At 44.4% G+C, this 15,004-nt stretch overlaps 1 protein-coding gene across 4 annotated transcripts in view; it reads right to left on the reverse strand.

Annotated features, from left to right (window-relative positions):
- Window positions 1–15,004, reverse strand: part of LOC117365935 (nesprin-2-like) — a 55,968-nt gene that overhangs the window by 7,882 nt on the left and 33,082 nt on the right. For all 4 annotated transcript variants that reach the window (XM_033956900.1, XM_033956896.1, XM_033956898.1 and 1 more), the window contains 4 exons: window positions 10,835–10,925; window positions 10,572–10,747; window positions 10,272–10,415; window positions 9,377–9,438 (listed from right to left, as the gene is read on the reverse strand). In XM_033956900.1, the coding sequence (XP_033812791.1) occupies window positions 9,377–9,438; window positions 10,272–10,415; window positions 10,572–10,747; window positions 10,835–10,925 (473 nt within the window). The remainder of the gene's footprint in view (window positions 1–9,376; window positions 9,439–10,271; window positions 10,416–10,571; window positions 10,748–10,834; window positions 10,926–15,004) is intronic.

The raw sequence follows: 15,004 nt of genomic DNA on the forward strand, positions 1-15,004 counted from the left end.
ACGAATTTCAGCTTTTACAGTATAGTCATAGCATACAGATTTGGAGATGCAGGCTTGGTAGTCAAAGGGTGTTTGAAAAGTTTCAGTATTTTCCAACAGACATATGGTGGTTTAAATTACCTCATTTACTGAATGGACATAGCTTAACATAAAGGTAGAATAAAATACAAGAGGAAATTCAATTCTGGACTTAATTCTAAATGGACTGCGAGGACCGGCACAAGGTGTAGAAGTAGAAGGGACACTGGGAAACAGCGATCACAATATGATCCACTTCGACCTGGATGCAGAGGCAAAACATTGGTCCAGAACGACGGCCACGGCACTGAACTTCCGAAAAGGAAATTACGAGGAGATGAGACGCATGGTGGGGAAGAAGATTAAAAAGAGGATAAGCACTGTAAAAATGCTAGAGCACGCTTGGTCCCTTTTTAAGGACACGGTCACCGAGGCGCAAAATCTCTATATACTGCATATCAACAAGGGATCCAAGAAGAAAAAGAACAAAGAACCGGAGTGGCTCACTGTAGAGGTTAAGGAAGCGATCAGAGACAAGAAAACTTCATTTAAGGAATGGAAAAGGTCAAAAACGGACGAAAACTAGAATAAGCACAAACAACATCAACGCAGGTGCCATAAAGGCGGTAAAAGGGGCCAAAAGAGACTACAATTAAAAAATAGCCAATGAGGCGAAAAACTTCCAAGCCGTATTAAGGGGAAACAACCCGCGAAGGAAGTGGGACCATTGGATGACCATAGAATGAAGGGAGTGCTAAAGGAGGACAAAGCAATCGCTGAAAAACTGAACACATTTTTTGCGTCTGTATTTATCGAAGAGGATGTACACAGCATACTGGAACCCATCTGGCTATATGCTGGAAATGAAGACGGGAAACTGACAGGGTTGATGGTCAGTCTAGAAGAGGATGCAGGCATAGCAATAAATCCCTGGGACCGGATGGCATCCATCCAAGGGTCATCAAGGAACTGAAAGGGACTATAACTAAACTGCTTCAACTAGTAGCCAACCTGTCAATCAAATTGGGAAAGATTCCGGAGGACTGGAAGGTGGCGAATGTTATGCCGATCTTCAAAAAAGGTTCGAGGGGGGACCTGGGAAACTACAGACCGGTGAGTCTGACCTCGGTACCGGGAAAGATGGTAGAGGCGCTGATAAAGGACCGCATCATTGATCACCTTGACGGACACGGGCTGATGAGGACCAGCCAGCATGGTTTCAGCAAAAGGTAGATCTTATTTGACGAACTTGCTGCACTTCTTCGAGGGAGTAAACAGGCAGATAGACAAGGGCAACTCAGTCGACATTGTATATCTGGATTTTCAGAAGGCATTCGACAAGGTTCCACATGAACGACTACTTCGAAAAATTGCAAGCCATGGAATCGAGGGTTAAAAACTGGCTGGAGCATAGGAAACAGAGAGTGGGGGTAAATAGACAATACTCGGACTGGAAGAGCGTCACCAGTGGGGTGCCGCAGGAGTCGGTGCTTGGACCCGTGCTCTTCAACATCTTTATAAATGATCTGTACGACGAGTGAGGTGATTAAATTTGCGGACGATACGCAGTTATTCAGAGTAATGAAGACACAGGGGGATTGCGAAGATCTGCAACGTGACATAATCAGGCTCAAGAAATGGGCATCGATATGGCAGATGAAGTTCAACATGGATAAATGTAAATTGATGCATGTAGGTAACAAATCTCATGCACAAATACAGGATGTCCAGGGCGGTACTTGGAGACACCTCCCAGGAAAGAGACTTGGGAGTTCTGATCGACAAGTCGATGAAGCCTTCCACGCAATGTGCGGCGGCGGCGAAAAGGGTGAACAGAATGCTAGGAATTATAAAGAAGAGGATCACAAACAGATCAGACAAGGTTATCATGCTGCTATACCGGCCCATGGTGCACCCTCACCTGGAATACTGTGTCCAGCACTGATCGCCATACATGAAGAAGGACACGGTACTATTCGAAAGGGTCCAGAGAAGAGTGATTAAAATGGTTAACGGGCTGGAGGAGTTGTCGTACAGCGAGAGATTAGAGAAACTGAGCCTCTTCTCCCTCGAAAAGAGGAGATTGAGAGGGGACATGATCGAAACATTCAAGATGCTGAAAGGAATAGACTTAAGGAATAAAGACAGGTTGTTCATCCTCTCCAAGGAAGGGAGAACGAGAGGGCACTCTCTAAAGTTGAAAGGAGATGGATTTCGTACAAACGTAAGGAAGTTCTTCTTCACCCAGAGAGTGGCAGAAAACTGGAACGCTCTTCCAGAGTCTGTTATAGGGTAAAACACCCTCCAGGGATTCAAGACAAAGTTGGACAAGTTCCTGCTCAACTGGAAAGTACGCAGGTGAGGCTGGGCTCATTTAGAGCACTGGTCTTTGGTCTAGGGGCCGCCGCTGGGTACGATGGACCACTGGTCTGACCCAGCAGCGGCAATTCTTATGTTCATATGTTTGCGGGTTAGTGCCTCATTGAGGTATGGAGGGTTTTTTTGTCCGATGGGTGTTACTGATAAGTTTTGCAGGGAGTAGGAGTGTTTTGAGTATAGTACCTTTGATTTTGTTTGGAGTGATTGGTAGATTGTGTGATGCTTGCAGTGGCATGCCAGTTTTGCTTGGAGTCCGTTAGTGTATTAGGCGGTGCTTTGAGATCCGTCAGTCAGGGATGCAGATGTAAGCATTACATTTTTCCACTTCGTATGGCTTCTTCACCACGCCATTTTTTTGTACACTTTCACTACTGGCACCGGTTCACCATTGGTATAGCGAATGACACGGGGAGAAATTTTCCCCCGTCCCCGTGAGTTTTGTCACTGTCACTGTCTCTGCCCCATTACTGTAAGATCTGCCTTAACTGCACAAGCCTCAAACACTTAGAATTTTAAAGTGTTTGAGGCTTGTGCGGATGAGAACGGAGCTTAGGCATTGGTGGAATGAGGCATTATGACATCACAATCTGAGCTCTAGAATGTTGCTGCTTATGATTTTAAAGTGTCTGAGGCTTGTGCAGGTGAGGACAGAGCTTAGGCATTGGTGGAATGAGGCATTATGACATCACAATCAGCTCTAGAATGTTGCTACTTATGATTTTAAAGTGTCTGAGGCTTGTGCAGGTGAGGACAGAGCTTAGGCATTGGCGGAATGAGGCATTATGACATCACAATCTGAGCTCTAGAATGTTGCTGCTTATGATTTTAAAGTGTCTGAGGCTTGTGCAGGTGAGGACAGAGCTTAGGCATTGGTGGAATGAGACATTATGACATCACAATCTGAGCACTAGAATGTCGCTACTTATGATTTTAAAGTGTTTGAGGCTTGTGCAGATGAGGACTGAAGCTTGCAGGAATGAGGCAGGGACAGGAAAAGAACTCGCCGGGACAGGAAAATGAGTTCCCTTAGGACGGGGAAAAATTTGTCTCCGTGTCATTCTCTAGCACATGTTCTACACTTCACATTTTACATTACATTTTCCCCATCGGATCCCTGACGAAGAAGTGTTTTTCGAAACACAGACCGTGTCGGGTCCGGTATTCTTTACATCAAGAACCAATCTTTGGATTAATAATTTTTAATTTTTGTAATAGTTATTAATGTTTTTATGACTTTTAAACTTTTTATTGACTAAAAATTCCTGCACCTTGTACATTTTCTGCTGTTTGGTTTTAGGTGATGTACATGTTATCAATTCTAATTTAAACTTATGAAGGGAATTTTAAAAAAATACAGTACAGTTGGAAGTACAGTGTTGCCCCAGTCATTCGCGGTCAGCGATTCGCGGTCCCGGTCATTCGCGGTATTTTCCGACCGCGAACTGCCGACAAGGAGAGGACAGCGGGAGAGACAGAAGAGAGCAGCCGGAGCGCCGCGAGTGCAGGAAATCACTCGTGGTACGTTCTGACCGCCTCTTCCTGCACTAAGTTGGGCCTTATCCAATCAGGAGCTGCGTGTCAAAGCAGTTACCGTATTTGCCGGCGTATAAGACGACTTTTCAGTACCTTAAAATCCTCCCCAAAGTCGGGGGTCGTCTTATACGCCGGGTACTGTTTACATCACAGTTCTTCAACCGCCGGTCCGCGGACCGGTGTCGGTCCGCCGAAAATTCCTGCCGGTCCGCACAGGACCGGCGAGATGGACCCGTTAAATTTTCTGCCCCGATGGTGTTTGCAGAAATCTTCTGTTCCTCCCAGCCTCGGGCGATCAAGACAGGCGGTCATTCCCTCTGTGAGTCTCGCCTATGCGGAAACAGGAAGTTGAAACAAAATAGGCGGGACTCAGAGAGGGAAGGTCCCGACGTTTGCAGCCTGTCTTGATCGCTGCCCCTGCTGAGTCGCCGAAGAGGGCCGCGGGGAAAGTGCAGGCAGAGAGAAGATGGTCAGCGTGCGCGGGGAGGTCAGCGTGTCGATTGGGGCCATCAGCAGCGTTTGTGCTGAGTCTGCCCACATGCAGGATGCGGCGGGTAGGGGCCTCCGACTCGTCTTGGGCGGCTGGGCCTGCGGTGCAAAGCTGTTTTTGCCGGCTTGGGGGGGGGGGTCGCGAATCGGAAGAAGGGGTAGTCTTATACGGCGAGTATATAACAAACTCTATATTTTAACTGTAAAAGTTGGGGGGGTCGTCTTATACGCCCAGTCGTCTTATACGCCGGCAAATACGGTAAATATGTCTTTTATGAACCAAGCCAGATGACAACCTTTTTGTCTCTATCCCGTTTGGAAAAAGAACAAGCTTGAGCCCTGTTTTGATAGTTTATATGTCACAACTCAAATGCCTTAGCCAATCTTGATTCCAAAGTAAGATATTTCTTGTATTGTCTCACTAGATTATAACATATTGGATCCAATTAGAGGACTTGAGCTTAATTAGTCTAAATGTATTTTGTTTACTTGCTATTGTTATAATGTTGGAACATTTTATATGACCAATTTTGCTTTCCGTTCACGTTATGCTTGGTAATTAAGATTGAAATTAATACACAAAGAAAAAAAAAATACAGTACAGTAAAATTCTGGAATCTCTTGTGGAATACCTACAACCTCTTCGGGGCACACAGTTTGAGAGACTGCTTTATTTAAAGTCAAATGCCACAAACGTGTTTTGGCCATCTGGCCTCTACCAGGAGTCTTGATGTACTTCTGTCAACTAGTTTGAACAGTGTAACTACCAATGGTAAAAATGGAGTGTAGAATATCTTGAAACAAAACCGAACAATGGTCTGTGAGAGCTTGTCACTTTTGGTTCCAAATGCCGATACATGCACTAATACAAAAGTGAAAAAAAATTGGCAGAGATCACTGTGTCACTTTTGATTCCAATATAAGTATTGCAGCATTTTTAGGTCATCTTCCCTGTGTGCGTGTGGATGGTCATTTGGTAGAGGTGGTTCTCCTGTTTGGTTTAAAAATAGGCACAACCTATGCACCTGGGCTAACTAGGCACACTGTTATTTTTTTAAAAACCCCAAAAACAACAACACTGGGTCAGGGGTGGGGAACAAGAGCCACAATCCAGTCAGGTTTTCAGGATTACTCCAAGGAATATGCATGAGATCTATCTCCATTGTATGCAAATAGATCTCATGCATATTCCTTGGAGAAATCCTGAAAACCTGACTGGATTGCGGCCCTCGTTCCCCACCCCTGCTTTGGGCAATTGCCAGAACAGCCCGTACAGGTGCAAAGATACCTTGAACCTGTAGAAAGAGTAGGGCCAGGTCTCGATTAGTATGTTATTAACAGATTTTGTATAATAAAGTCAAAGCACTTCTACAACATTTAAATAAACCCAAATGGGCAGACTGGATGGACCGTTTATGTCTTTATCTGTTACTATGCTATAAATACTTGGTAGGTTAATGCCTAGTAAAATAGATTTACATGAATTTTAATTAAGGCACAGTAATTAACCCAATGGGCACTAATGGATATCCATTGCTAGCAGCTGGTGTCAGTTGGTAGAGAATGACACTAATCTAATTCTTAGTCTTATATACCGGATCATCTCCTAAAAATAGGAGCTCAATTCGGTTTATATAATTAGATCACAAAGAAAGATCCATTAACAATCATTAGAGCTATTGCCTAAAAAGCGATGAAAAACAATGGTTTGTAAGGTTTTGCGAAAGAACTGAAGTTTGGCTCGTGGGGGTGGGACAATATTCTGTAGAACAGTTTATAATCACAAATAGAGCCTTCCATTTTGATCTGATTTGGTACATTTCCATAAGATTCAGCTGCCTTTGGTTCTACGTTATCTAGGAAGATAATTGGATTGTCTTTTGGACAAGGGTATAAAAGAGAACCTATGCAGTGTAGTAGATAAGCAGGGATATAAGCAAGTGTCTAGAAAGGTTTGGACAAGTTCCTGGAGGAAAAGTCCATAGTCTGTTATTGAGAAAGACATGGGGGGACGCCACTGCTTGCCCTGGATCGGTAGCATGGAATGTTGCTACTCTTTGGGTTTTGGCCAGGTACTAGTGACCTGGATTGGCCACCATGATAACAGGCTACTGGGCTTGATGAACCATTGGTCCGACCCAGTAAGGCTATTCTTATTTCCTTATTAAATACTGTAAATACTCCTTCATGCCAGCAACAATGGATGAATCTGTTGCAATAACAGATGGTTGAGCAGCTGGGCATAATATTATGGAAGGATGTTGCAGATGGTAAGAGGTTGATCAGCAGACAAGACCCTTGTTGCCACATCAAGAATACCATGGCCTGACAAATTACTAGAATCCTGTGTTAAAGCACAACTATCTGACTTTTTAAATCTGGCAGATGGATTTCATAGTTCACAACATGGCTTCAGGGCTTTGCATAGTACAGAATCACTTTTACTGGAACTAACATCTAAGGCAAAATCTTATCTAAGATAAACAGACTGACCTACTGCAGTTTGACATTTCAGCTGTGTTTGATGCAGTAGACCAGAGGTAGGCAATTCCGGTCCTCGAGAGCCGGAGCCAGGTCAGGTTTTCAGGATATCCACAATAAATATGCATAAGATAGATTTGCATCTCAAGGAGGCAGTGCATGCAAATCCATCTCATACATATTCATTGTGGATATCCTGAAAACTTGACCTGGCTCTGGCTCTTGAGGACCGGATTGCCTACCCCTGCAGTAGACCATTCACAACTACTTCTTAAAATTGGGTAAATTAGGCTTACATGGAACGGTATTGAAATGGTTCTTAGAGTTCCTAGGGAACAGAACATACGAGGTAAGAAAGGGAAGCAAGAAGTCATGAAATTGGAATGCTTTCTGTGGTGTGCCACAAGGCTCTCCTCCGTCACCTTCCCTGTTCAACATGTATTTAAGAGCCTTGGGTAAGAATCTCTCCTTTCCTCAGGTTCACACATTCTCTTACGCAGGTGATATCTTCCTCCTCTCTGAAGCCAAGGAATCCTTTGATAGTCCACTTAATTTCTTAGCGAGGATTATTGAAGATCCGAGTGCGTGGACACTGAAGAACTTCCTTAAACTTAACAAATTGAAGACTAAGGTACTCTGATTTGGCGACTATAATTCACTGCCAAATACAGAACTAGTGCTGGCCACAGGAGCGAAACTCAACGATTGATGCCTAGGACTTTTGATGTTTGCTCTCTCTCAATTCTTATCTAAACTTTGATGACTAGATCAACGCCTTGGACAAGAAATTTTTCTTCAGGCTTAAACAATTAAGAAAAATAAGACCGGTTCTAGATCAGACCAGCTTTAAGATAGTTGTACAGGCTATTTTAATCCCATATTTGGACTACTGTAACTCAGTGTACTGTATCACCATTGAAAAGGAATATGAGACTGCAACTTCTTCAAAATACAGCAGCCAGATTAATCTTTCAACCGAATCATTTTGAGAGAGTTAATTCACTATTGGTGTTACATTGGTTACCAATGAAAAAAATTATTCAGTTCAAGATAGCATGTATGGTCTATAAGGCCATATATGGAGAGAACTCCACTAGACAAGTATCTGGTATTAAGGTCATGAGCTCCTATAATTCAATAACTTAACATTTTAAACTTCTTTTCCCCTCTCCCAATCAAGTTCATCAGAAAAAAAGAAAAAAAAAAATTCAAAGCTACCATTCCATTTCAAGGTTCCAAGATTTGGAATAACCTACCAATACGCTTACGTCAACCACCTTCTTATTGTCACTTCAGAAAACCGTTAAAGACACATCTCTTCTCTTTGTAATCCTCACATTGCTACATTCATCTACGGCATAGGAATCTATTGTAACTAAACTCTATGTTCAAGAAGCTTATTGTGAAACGCAATGAATCCTTGTTGAAATTTGCAGGGTATAAGAAACGATATGGTAGGGTATGGTAAAGGCAGACAAGCCACAAATGATGTTCATTTAAATCCAAAGGCAGCTTCTGCAGTTTTTAAATCATGCAATTCAGTCGCTTAGTCTTCGATTTGAAAGAACTTCCTTAAACTTGACAATGTCCACGCACTCAGATCCTCAATAATCCCTGCTAGGAAATGAAGTGTATTATCAAAGGATTCCTTGGCTTCACAGAGGAGGAAGATATATGCGTAAAGATGTGTGTAAAAGAATGTGTTACGTTTTAACATATTGATACTAGGCTCAGGTTTTTAGAGAATGACATGGGGACAAAGTTTGTCTCTGTCCCCATTCCGCAGTTTGGTTTTTTAAAAATAATTTTTATTGGTCAAGCAGCCAATAGAAAACATGGAACGCAAAGTATACATCAATGCAACCCAACAGTGCATAGTCCAGGAAGGTAAAGAGAAACACATCATCAGGATATCAGCAAATACATAGCCAGCAATAAAAGGGGTACGTCAGAAGTTAAATTGTGGGTACCCATTACTGTGCCATTCTCTAGTTGGTATCAAAAGCTGGCAGTGTTGCTGCTTCTTAACCAGGAAAAGCCAAAGTGTGAGACATACAACCTTACAAATCAACAGTAGCACCAGTGGCTTAGCCATGGGGTAGGGTCCCCTTCACAACTAGAGTATGTGTTGAACGGCTAGTGGGGATGGCCAGTCCCCACCAGATAACGAGATCCGCTACCCAATTTGCCCCAGTGCTACCTATACAGCAGTCAACAGCTGCCAATACCATGAACTGAGCATGTGCGAGGTGTGCCAGCTGGTAAAAAGCCCCCCCCCCCTCCCCCTCTGCTCTGGGGCAGTTCTCATCAGCTGAGGAGGATTGGACATCACAACTAAAGGTAAGATGTGGCAGCTAGGGGGTGGGGAGGAAGAAATGCGTTGCCGTACCTTCCAATAAAATCAAAATGCTGGCTATGCCCCTGTGTATTACCATTACTATGGAGACTAATCTGATTTTTGAAGACATCATCCTACCCTTTCTCAATGGCAATGGTAACTTCTTTTGTGCCGCCGGCCTTCCATTTTCTTGCCAACTTCTAAAAACAAAACAGAAGGAGAGAATGAGGGTGTGACTCCCAATACCTGCCAAATTGTTCATGCGACTTTCATTTTGATTAAACAAGACCCGTTTTGGGGAGTTTGTTTGGATATATGACAGGTAGCTGGTTTGGGCTGGACTATCATGAAGTTTCTGATCTAGGACTACAGCGGTGATGTTCCCTATCCACCACTAAATGGCCATAGCATGTTATTACTAGGTAAATATGAAGAAACCCCCCCCCCCATACTTAGGGAAGGAAGACACTTTGGGGGTAGGGGGGGAGGGAAGAGGTAGAGATGCAACAGTCCACCAACATGAATAGAGGCCTCAAGCTCTGGAGTTCGGTGGTGGGCAGTCTCGCTTTTTCTATCAGACCCAGGATCACAAGTGCCAAAATTCTTTGCATTACAGAAGTGGACTTGGCACCAGGTGGTCTGAGGTGAAGACTCGGTCTCCAAGGACTAGGGTTACCAGATTTGACTACTGTAAAAACCAGACCCATGACCCCCCCCCCTCCCCACCCAGTTCTACCCAGCCCCATCCTGTTCCGCCCCAGCCCTGCAACTTATTCTCGTGCTTGGAGCCTTGTCGGGAGGGCATCTGTGCATGTGTAGGTGTGACTCGGCGACTTCACACACATGCATGCGACGTTGCCGTTTGCATCTGCGCATGCACAGATGCTCTCCCGACACGGTTCCGATTGGGAAGCTTTTCAAAAAAACCCGGACAAGAAGAGGACATGTCCGGGTAAATCCCGACGTCGGGTAGCCCTACCAAGGACCACACCCAGCAGCAAAGGTGTCGAATAGCAGGGGATAATTTACTGACCTGCTTTGGCCTTGGTTTTGGTACCAGCTGCCTTGGGCTTGAATTTTTTCTCCTGTGGCAGTAACTATTGCTGCACTTCTGGACCAAGGTAAGTTCGGCTCCCTCAGGAGAAATAGGACAGCAGTAATCTGGTTGTGTAGATCCCTGGCGAGGGGGGGCGGGGGGAGAAAAGCAACAAAGCATACAGAGTTGAAACAAATGGTACAGGCGTCCGTGGCATGAGCACAGATGATGAAAGGATCTGCTTTGATTTAAAAAAAAAAAAAAAAAAAAAAAGCTTCTGTCCGAAGAACATCCAACCTGTGAGATAGCGAGCTGCGACCTCAGCACTTCCCGTCTCTGCTCCAACCGAGTCTGCCCTAGCCAGCTTTCAATCCGTTCCTGGTCAAAAGTGAAATGCTCTGCCTGGCAGCAGGCTCCAGGCTCATGCGGGAGGTTTTTTGGACACTCTTCATTTCTATGAGAGTCCAGAGGACCTGTGATGTGTAGAAGACAGGGTTAGCCACAAGCATCCTGGCTTCAGAAGTAAGTGGCTACTTGAGCTCTGAAAAAGGCACACATACCCACAGAGAGGCAAGGGATTGTCTCCCTACTGCTGCGCCGAAGCCTATCATCAGACCTTTCATCACAGATTTCCACAGAGTCCAGCAACACCTGCCGACACAAACCATCCTTAGACAAGTCAGCTCTCTCTATACCTATTGTTTATTAAAATATGTATATCCCGCTACATCCACAGTTCTGAGCGGATTACAAATAATCTAAATAATCTCAATTTAAGGCACATTAAGAAAAACTTCCCTCTCTGTCACGGATGGGCTCACAATCTAAGCTAAAGTGCCTAAGAAAAAAAAAAAATATTTGTTTTTTATCCCGTTCTCCCGGGAGCTCAGAACGGGTTACAACTGACATTCATAATAAAGTTACAGGACAATAAAATTATAGGCATTCAAAGAGCAGAAAGGTGAGATGTAGAGAGAGAAGGGGAAGGGGGGGCAAGGGGTGCATGGGAAAGGAGGTGGGTAGAGGAGGACAGAGGTAGGGGAGCAAGGAGTTAAAGGTAGGGGATCAGGGAACAGGAGAGATGAGAAAGGAAGGGGAGCTTGGAAGATAGAATAGGAAGAAAGAGCAAAAGATTACCATATTTTTTGCTCCATAAGACGCACTTTTTCCCTCCCCAATGTTATAAGGAGCCGCTTCGAAATCGGAGCCCTGCCACCACCGTAGCACGTTCCCTCTTCCGCAGTCCCGTATGTCAGAGGAGGGATGGGACCGCAGCAGAGGGAATGCGCTACGGTGGCGGCAGGGCTGTTTAGAGGCAGCAGAGAAGGCTGTTTAGGCGGACGTAAGTCTTCTGAGAGTCTGGTACAGGGCAGAGGTGGGGGAGGATTGCGAGGCTGAAGCTTGGTCCGCGACAACCTTCCCTGACTGTTGAGGCTGTTTCTGTCCTTGAATGGACCTCGAGTCAGATGTTCTGCGGCGTAGTTGAGGCGGGAGAAGGTGTAGCGATCCTGTTCACCTCTGCTGACTTCAAAGGTTTCCCTCCAGTCTCCGCCGACTTCTTTTGATCTGTGCATGGCAGGGAACTGCGGTGCACATCCCCTGAAGGTGCTAAAACAGGCCCTGGGGGGAGGGAATGTGAATGGACGTTGATGGTTGTGACACAGCCATATGGGACTCCGATTTCAACGCGGCTCCTTTTCACATTGGCAGAGCTGTGTCTGGAGATGGTTGTGCGGTTGATTGGTGCCAGCGGAGCCTGCCTGAGTGTCATGATTGGATTGATGCTGACATCAGGGCCTTCACATTCAGTCCAAGAATAGGCTATTCACTATTTAATATATTTTTTTTTTTTTGAACGTCATTTTTATTCAAGAGACCACAACAGAAACAGGCAAATGCCCAATAATACAGAACAAAATTGCAGAACAAAATTGCATAGACATGCAGGCAATACAAAGGCAGAACGTGGGGTGGGTGGGGAGGGGGGGTTGGTATGAATGGAGAGTATGAGAGGGGTTTGCATGTCTGGTTGACTGCTCTGCATTGGTTGGTATGTACGCTATTTCATTTGGGGGACATCACTATTTAATATTAATGATGGTATTGCCAATGGATGTCAGACCACCCCCGGAACACTCAATAGTTTCTTGGGGATTCAGTTCCTCATGCTTCCCACTATGGCATACATAATGTAATTTTTCTTTTTTTCTTTTATTTCATTTACTTTTTGTTCTGTTGTGCTTGTCATCAATATAGTTCATCCATTACTGTGTCTCTCTATGTATTTAAAAGGGGAAAAGGTAAATCATAGCATCCTAAGAGAAGTTACACTTAGAAATACAGGATGTTATCTCCCGTGTGGCCAATGTCAATGGACCCACCTGATCTCGGGTGAGGTATACCACGCCAGACACAATACGAACTGCAAATCAGATCATGTTATATACATGATCCAATACCCGTGCCCCAAATTATATGTTGGTCGGACCACACATCCTATACATGTGCGCCTGACAGAACATAAATCTCGAGTTTATAATCAAAATGAAACATCCCCTCTGGTTCGCCATTGCAAGTTGTGTGGGCATACATTGCAAGACTTAAGATGGCGTGTGTTAGATGTTATTGCAGTAGGGTGGGAGGGAGGTAATATAGAATGTAATTTAAATCTGAGGGAATTACGGTGGATGTTTAGGCTGAATTCAATGACCCCGGGGGGCGGGGGGGGGGGGGTTAAATGAAACTTCTGATTGGATGGCCCAGGTTGATTTTTGAGTTTTTACTTTCCAAATTACAGCTCTTTTGTCCTGCATTGATTTGGTGAGTGATTGGGGATTGGTTGCTGTCATTAGACTTCCCCGTTTGGGACCGAAAATGACGTCATTAGGATTCCCTATTTCAGTCCAGGGTAGGACGCCGCGGCCATCTTTTGATGCCGACGGCATGCACAGATAATGAACGAGATTAGTAGGTAAGAATCTTTTCACGTTTAAGATTTATATCGCGCATAGGGTAAGGCTGTTTAGTATATACTTTGTACTGGAGTCTTCACAACCCTTAGGTATGTTTTGTTCGCATATTTTCAGCTCCTCAGCCTTAATGAATGAGCGAAACACGTTGGTATAGGGGATGCAAGACTTAGAAGCTGCAAAGCCAAGCTAAGTTATTAAATAAGTTATTGAATCCTTTTAAATACACAGAGACACAGTAATAGATGAACTATATTAATGACAAGCACAACAGAACAAAAAGTAAAGAAAAAAGAAAAAAGAAAAAATTACATTATGTATGCCATAGTGGGAAGCACGAGGACTTGAACCCCCGAGGAACTATTGAGTGTTTCGGGGGTGGTCCGACATCCTTTGGCAATACCATCATTAATATTAAATAGTGAATAGCCTATTCTTGGACTGAATGTGAAGAACTGTCAATATTGAATATAATAATAATAATAATAACAGTTTATATACCGCAGGACCGTGAAGTTCTATGTGGTTTACATAAAATTAAAAGAAAGTACAAATTGATTGAGCTTAAAGGAAGTGAGAGAATAGAAGAGAATTATAAATTTAGTATTGTGACATCAGGGCCTGTCTTCTTCATGGATGGTTGTTTTCGGCTGTTGGGCCCCTCTTTGGCTTCTGGCCCTCTCTTGCCTCCTGTCTCAGACCACTGGGGGAGGTGCCTGTCTTCAACTGCCGGGTTAGAGGAAGAGAAGGGAATAAGAAAGGAGACCCTGGCAAGCGAGTTATCAGAAGCCAACCAGAGCCTGGGACCACAACATAATTTGAATAATGACCAGACAACAAAAGGTAGAAAAAATTATTTCATTTTCTGTTTTGTAATTACAATATGTCGGATTTGAAATTCCTGCCAGAGCTGGTGTTAGACAGGGAGGGGAGGGGGGACAAGGTACAGAGCCTGGCAGGAAGTGAGGGGGGCTAGGTGTAGAGCCTGGTATATATTAGTACAGAATTTGGTTCAGAATGGATTTTTTCTTGTTTTCCTCCTCTAAATCTAGGGTGCGTCTTATGGTCAGGTGCGTCTTGTGGAGCGAAAAATACAGTAGATAAAAAATGAATAAAAATCCTAGCAGAAAAAAACAAATAAAATAATACCTACCTTGGACACTGTTCTTCCTCCTGACCAGGGAGGAGAACGGTCCATCTCAGGCACCGGCACCCATCCTCCTCTCTGCCGTGTGCGTGCGCCCCTTCCCTTCACAACACAAGCAGTATCACAAGCTACCCATGTTGGTGTCAGCTCTCTGATGTCACTTCCAGGTCCTGTGCCAATATGACCCGGCCAGCAAGTTTGTGATGCTGCTCACATCGGGAAAATTAAAGAGGTATGGGGGAAGGAAAGGGGGATGTGCACGTGGAAGGAGGGGGGAGGAAGAAGTGGGGGAGGTGGAAAAGAAGGCGGAGAGGGGCACCACCGCCCTGGGCACCACTCGCCCTCGTGACGCCACTGCTCCCGACAAACCTCCTGAAGAGAACTGCCAAGATTTTACTAGGCCAATTTAGTGACAGCCTGTGAAGATACTAATCATAGCTTGGCCTTGTCTTACCTGCCCACTGTTTGCCTCGTGATAAAGTTACCTGTATGTGAAAGTATTTCCCTGGCCCTAGAGATATCACCTAAGTGACTTTCTTTAGGTCAAAAGGAAACAAACAGTGGAATTTGAACCCCGGGTTCTCTTGTTGTTAGCTCCGTGTTCACACGATTAA

The sequence above is a fragment of the Geotrypetes seraphini genome, chromosome 8 (genome assembly GCF_902459505.1).
Source record: "Geotrypetes seraphini chromosome 8, aGeoSer1.1, whole genome shotgun sequence".
NCBI lineage: Eukaryota > Metazoa > Chordata > Amphibia > Gymnophiona > Dermophiidae > Geotrypetes > Geotrypetes seraphini.